The 5,954-nt window shown below is 58.6% G+C and overlaps 1 protein-coding gene across 1 annotated transcript in view; it reads right to left on the bottom strand.

The window, feature by feature from the left end:
• MAPK15 (mitogen-activated protein kinase 15) overlaps nucleotides 1–5,749 on the bottom strand; it is a gene marked incomplete at its 5' end in the record, with an annotated part of 13,737 nt that extends 7,988 nt beyond the window's left edge. The window contains 5 exons of the mRNA XM_010002860.1: nucleotides 1,311–1,453; nucleotides 2,981–3,144; nucleotides 3,272–3,402; nucleotides 4,505–4,595; nucleotides 5,720–5,749. Of these exons, the coding sequence (XP_010001162.1) occupies nucleotides 1,311–1,453; nucleotides 2,981–3,144; nucleotides 3,272–3,402; nucleotides 4,505–4,595; nucleotides 5,720–5,749 (559 nt within the window). The remainder of the gene's footprint in view (nucleotides 1–1,310; nucleotides 1,454–2,980; nucleotides 3,145–3,271; nucleotides 3,403–4,504; nucleotides 4,596–5,719) is intronic.
• Nucleotides 5,750–5,954: the final 205 nt, after the last annotated feature.

Raw genomic sequence — 5,954 nt, 5'->3', positions numbered from 1 at the left:
CAACGTGGCAGCCTGAGGGGGGCTGCTGGGGGGGTGGGGGCAGTTCCTTGCTGGTTTTCCCCATTCCTGTTCATTCCAGCAGGGATCCCACAGACCTGCCCCCCCCTCCCACCCCCCCAGGACCTGAGGGTGGGGAGACCCCAGCCCGGGGTGCCCAGGGAAGCTGTGGCTGCCCCATCCCTGGGGGTGTTGAAGGGCAGGTTGGATGGGGCTTGGAGCAGCCTGGGCTGCTGGGGGGGGTCCCTGCCCAGGCAGGGGGTGGATCTAGATGCTCTCTAAGGTCCCTTCCAACCCAAACCCTTCCATGGTTCTAGGATCTGTGGCCAAATGACCCAGCCAGGACTTGTGTGGGACACAGGGGACAAGGGACACCTGATTTCCTCATCATCCTTTTGACTGGTGACAACAAACTGGAGTCTGGACACACCTGCCCCCCCAGAGACCCAACAGCTGCTCTGGGAGGTTTTTCCTTCAGAATCTTGCTTTTTTGGCCCCCAGAAATCCCAGGCAGAGCTGCTGCCCACGGGTGGGTTCTCCTTTGTTTTGACCTGTGTCTGGTCTCCTGGTGACAGTTTTGGTGATTATTTGCCTGTTCCTCTACCTCTCCTCATGGCCTTTCCACACACACCTTTCAGTTCTTGTTTCATCCACAACAACCAAATCTCCAATAAAAAAACCCCTGTAAGTAACTTCAGGCTGGATTAACCCCAGGCCTGGGGTGCCCTTCAGCTGGGGGCAGCTGTTTGTCCAAGAACCATTTGCCAGCTCAGGGAGAACATCTGGATGTGCAAGAATCTATAAAGTGCATGGGCTGCTGGAGGGGAACGTGTGAGTGACAGTAACAACAGGAATGAGAACAGTCATGAGAACATTATCATCATAATCAGGGAATCCCAGAACTGGTTTGGGTTGGGTGTGGGACACAGGGGACAAGGGACACCTGATTTCCTCATCATCCTTTTGACTGGTGACAACAAACTGGAGTCTGGACACACCTGCCCCCCCAGAGACCCAACAGCTGCTCTGGGAGGTTATTTGTGTTTCAAATTCCAGCCCAACCAGCCCCACTTCCCTCTCCTGGCCCAGCCCCACTCAAGCAGGAGACTCTGGGTTCAACTTTTATCCTCTTACAAATCTCAGAGATGCTTTTCAAGGCCTGGTTCTTGCTCCTCATCTAGTCAGGTGATGTCCCTCTCACAGGGAGGTCCCTGAGCTCCCAGGGAAGATGTCAGGACTCAGGAGATCCCTCCCTCCCTGATCCTGCTTCCTACACTCTCTGAACCTCCTCCTGGAGCCCCTTTCCCATGTCCTACCTTCTGGGGATGGGGCAGGAATGACCCTCAGGATCTGCTCCAGTTGATTCACCGTGGATGTGCCTGGGAAAAGAGGCTTCCCAAGGAGCAGCTCCCCCAGGATGCAGCCCAGGCTCCACATGTCCACACCTTTGGTGTACCTAGAGGAGCAGAGCAGAGTCAGGACTCCATCCAGCAGGTACTTCCTGCACCAACATCCCCATCATCTCCTGTGTTTGTTGTGGTAGGAAAACCAACCTGGGGCCTCCCTGAACACAAAAGCCCCCCAGGACTTCTGGGAAGGAGACCTGGGAATGGTGGGACTGGCAGGAACCAAACAAAAAGGGGCTTCATCCACCTGAAAAGCTATTCCAGGGGACCACAAGGTCTGAGCAGGATGAGACAACCCTCCCCTCCCAGCTGGGAGAGACCAACTCACTGCCTGGAAACCACTGACCTGCAGGGTGTCCAGGAAGGACTTCCCATCATTTAGGCAATTTAAAGACACTGCAGGACACCTGGTGTCAGGTCTGGGCACTGCCCCAACCTGCACCTCCTTGCTTTTCTGCTCGAGAGTTTCAGTCAAAAATAAGAATTAAAGACAAAAGGACTAAGCCCAAGGGACTGGAGCTGATTCCACAGCTCATCCCAACACGTCTGTTCACCAACAAACCAGTCTAGCAAAGGAGCTGGAGAAGACAAGAGGAGGAGAGACCCAGGGGAGACCCAGGTTTTGTGAAGATGCAGGTTGAAGTGGAGAAAGAAAAGCCTGTGGGAGAAGGGGTGACAAGGAGCTGAGCTGATCATCTGTGTGATGGACGAGCCAGGGAGGGACTGTCCCTGTGGGGAGGCTGCTGTGCTGTCATGGAAGCACTTTGCTTGGAAAGCCCTTTGACATCCCCCAGTCCCACCCATTCCCCAGCCCTGCCCATTCCCCACTGCCCCGTGTCCCTCAGCACCATCTCCAGGGCTTGGAAACCTCTCCAGGGATGGGGACTCCACCACTTATAAATCACAGAACCATTGAATGTCTTGGGTTGGAAGGGACCTCTAAGGGTCACCCAGTCCAACCCCCCTACAATCAGCAGGGACATCTCCAGCTGGACCAGGTTGCTCAGAGCCCCATCCAGCCTGACCCTGAACATCTCCAGGGATGGGGCCTCTCTGGGCAACCCATCCCACCCTCATCTTCAAGAACTTTCTCCTAATGTTCAACCTAAATCCACCTTCGATCTCAATCCTAAATGTCAACCTAAACCTAGAGTGGTTTGGGGTGGAAGGGGCCTTAAAGATGATCCAGATCCAACCCCCTGCATGGGCAGGGACACCTCCCAGTGCCCCCCTGCATGGGCAGGGACACCTCCCAGCAGCCCAGGCTGCTCCAAGCCCCATCCAACCTGCCCTTCAACACCCCCAGGGATGGGGCAGCCACAGCTTCCCTGGGCACCCTGTTCCAGCACCTTCCTACCCTCACGGTGAAGAATCTCTATCCCAACATCCAACCCCAAAATCTCCCCCCCACTTCCAGTTTAAAACCACCTCCCCCTCGTCCTGGTGGGGCCTCCCAGGGGAGCTCAGACCCTGAGGACAGTGGGGCTGCTGGGCAGGGAAAAGGAGAAGCCCGAGGAGCTGCAGAGCAGGGAGGGCAGCCCTGGTGGCCCTGGCAGCTCCTGGTGCTGGGCAGGTACCTGGGGGAGGAGAGCAGGATCTCGGGGGCTCGGTACCAGCGCGTGGCCACGTAGTCAGTGAGGGCAGGGTCCTCCTGGTCCTGCCCCAGCTGGGCCAAGGACCGGGCCAGCCCGAAGTCACAGAGCTTCACGCAGCACTCGGCGTCCAGCAGCACGTTGGAGGGCTGAGGGAACAGGGGAGCAGGAGCTGCCCCCTCTGCCCACCCCGAGGGTCCCCACCAGCTGCTCCCCCTGCAGAGCCTCCCCGGGGGGGTTGGGCTGGGGGGGCAGAGGGACTGGGCTCAGCTCTACCTTCTGGTCCCTGTGGATGACGTTTCCCGAGTGGATGAACTTGGTGGCCTTGAGGAGCTGGTAGAGGATGTAGCTCTTGTGGATGTCCTTCAGCAGCCCCCCCTTCTGAATCACGGCGTGGAGATCTGTCTCTGCAGCGTGGGGCAGACACACCAGTGAAAAGGGTGGGGAGACCCAGAGGGTCCCTCCAGCCCAAACCATCCTTTATGGTTCTCTGTTGAGATCAGCTGGCAAGTCCCGGGCAGAAGGTCCTCACACCAAGGCCAAAGGTGTGACCTTTGTGTGCTCCTCAGCAGAGGTTCACACGGCCCCTTCTGATGCTCCTGCAACCTCAGTGGGACCTGCAGCTCCTGCTGCAGCCACTGCCCCAAAGCACAACAAAATGGTCCCTTCCATGGGCAAAACCCACGTCCCTGCAGCCCCTCTGGTGTCTCCTCACTGCTCCCTCATCTCCAGCAGCCAGTCCTCAGGGCAGGACCAGTCCCTCAGAGGCTTCACTGCTCTTCCCATTTCATGAAGAAACCCAGCAGGGTGGGTTGGGTGGGTGGGCAGGGAGGTGGATGGAGAACTGGTTGAGGGACAGAGCCCAGAGGGTTGTGACCAGGGGTGCAGGGTTGTGTGGGAGGCCTGGAACCAGCAGAGACCCCAGGGGTCAGTGTCCCCAGGGGTCAGTGTCCCCAGGGGTCAGTGCTGGGTCCTGTCCAACCTCCATCACTGATCTAGAGAAAAGGAGGGTGTCCCCTCAGCACCTCCACTGGTGACACCAAACTGGGTGTGGGGGGGGGGCACCACAGGGGGCTGAGCTGGGGGAGAGGGACCTGCTGAGGTTCCTCCTCAGGACAGGGACAGGCCAAGGGGCCATGGGCACAAGCTGGAGCACAGGAGGGTCAAGCTCCCCAGGAGGAGGAACTTGTTGCCTGGGAGGGTGGCAGAGCCCTGGGCCAGGCTGCCCAGAGAGGCTGTGGAGGCTCCTTCTCTGGAGACACCCCAGCCCCTCTGGAGGCTCCTGTGGGACCTGCTGGGGGTGACCCTGCCCTGGGGGCTGGGAGGGGGGGTCTCCAGGGGTCCCTGCCAGCCCCACCTCTCTGTTTCCCTCCCTGTGTGTGGCTCCACTCCCAGGTGACACACAAAGCCCTGCTCACCTGCACTGAGATGTCCCTCCCACCCTGGCGCTGCCACCCCAGCAGGGGACACAGAAAAGCTGCACCTGCAGGGTGACACCACCAGGCTCACCCATGGACTCAAAGATGAGGTAGATGTCCTTGTCATTCTCAGCTGGGATAACATCCAGCAGCTTGATGATGTTGGGATGGGCTCCAAACTCCTGCAGAGGGAACAGACCCACCTGTCAGCATCAGGTGCCTTGGCTGTGAAGCACAAGGAAGGACCAAGATCCCATTTAGTTTTGAATTATTGTCCAGAACAGGAATTATTGGGTCAGTTCCTACATTTCTGCTCTACTGAAATATGTGCTTAACAAGGATTTCAGCTCGTTCCCCAGGATGAAACCAGGCAGGTCATAAAAGAACAGCAAATAAAACCTCTGTGGCCTAAGATATGAGTTAGGAAGGACACGGAGCTGCTGGAGAGGCCAGAGGAGCCACAGAGATACTGGGAGGGCTGAAGCAGCTCTGGAGCCAGGCTGGGAGAGTTGGGGTGTTCAGCCTGGAGAAGAGAAGGCTCCAGGGAGACCTGAGAGCAGCTTCCAGGGCCTGAAGGGGCTCCAGGAAAGCTGGGGAGGGACTTGGGACAAGGGCAGGGAGGGATGGGAGCAGGGGGAAGGGTTTCCAGCTGGCAGAGGGAGCTGGAGCTGAGATGGGAGGGAGAAATTCTGGGCTGTGAGGGTGGGGAGCCCCTGGCCCAGGTTGCCCAGGGAAGCTGTGGCTGCCCCATCCCTGGGGGTGTTGAAGGGCAGGTTGGATGGGGCTTGGAGCAGCCTGGGCTGCTGGGGGGGGTCCCTGCTGGACCTCGATGGGCTTTAAGGTCCCTCCAGCCCAACCCCCTCCCTGGTTCTACCAATAAAAGAAGGTGAAGTGGTTCCACACAGGATTCCCCTCCAGCTCTGGCTTTGATCATTCCAAGGGCTCAGGCTCCTCCCCAGGTGACACAAGACAAGAAGTGTTGGGGTGTGAATCCCCTCCCAGCCCAGCCCTGAGCTGGGCCTTTGGAAATGGAGGGAAAGGAGTTTGTGCCCAGGGAGAGGCAGGAAAACAGGTCAGGGAGCAGCTCCTGGAGCAGACAGAGCTGGGGACAGCACAGGGCAGGACAATCCCCCAGGGAAAACAGGAGCAACTCTCCAGCTGCTTCAGGGGTTCCTGCCCAGGCCTGGAGGTGCAGGGGGGAGATGGGAAGGGTTTGGTCCTTGCAGCTTGAACAGGGTCGGGGAGGGAAGATGTGAGGAGCATCAGAGGGGATCAGCAAGCAGGGAGGAGGGGGAAGGGACCTCACCTGCAGGAACACGACCTCTCGGAACGTTCTCTGGGGACAAACAGACACAGAATCAGCTCCTGAGCAGCTCAGCAGGGGGACAGAGCAGGATGGGGCAAACCCAGAGGCAGAGGAGCCCCTGGAGGGGCTGCTGGACAGCCCAGGAAGGGCAGCTGCTCTGCAGAGTCCCAAGGGTGCTCCTCATGCCCAGGCACAACAGCCCCAACAGGTGATGGAGACCCAACCTGTCCCCATG

The sequence above is a fragment of the Chaetura pelagica genome, unplaced genomic scaffold (genome assembly GCF_000747805.2).
Source record: "Chaetura pelagica isolate M959 unplaced genomic scaffold, ChaPel_1.0 scaffold718, whole genome shotgun sequence".
Lineage (NCBI taxonomy): Eukaryota > Metazoa > Chordata > Aves > Apodiformes > Apodidae > Chaetura > Chaetura pelagica.
The sequence above is the reverse complement of the archived record's forward strand: the minus strand, read 5'-3'. Positions and strand labels throughout refer to the sequence as shown.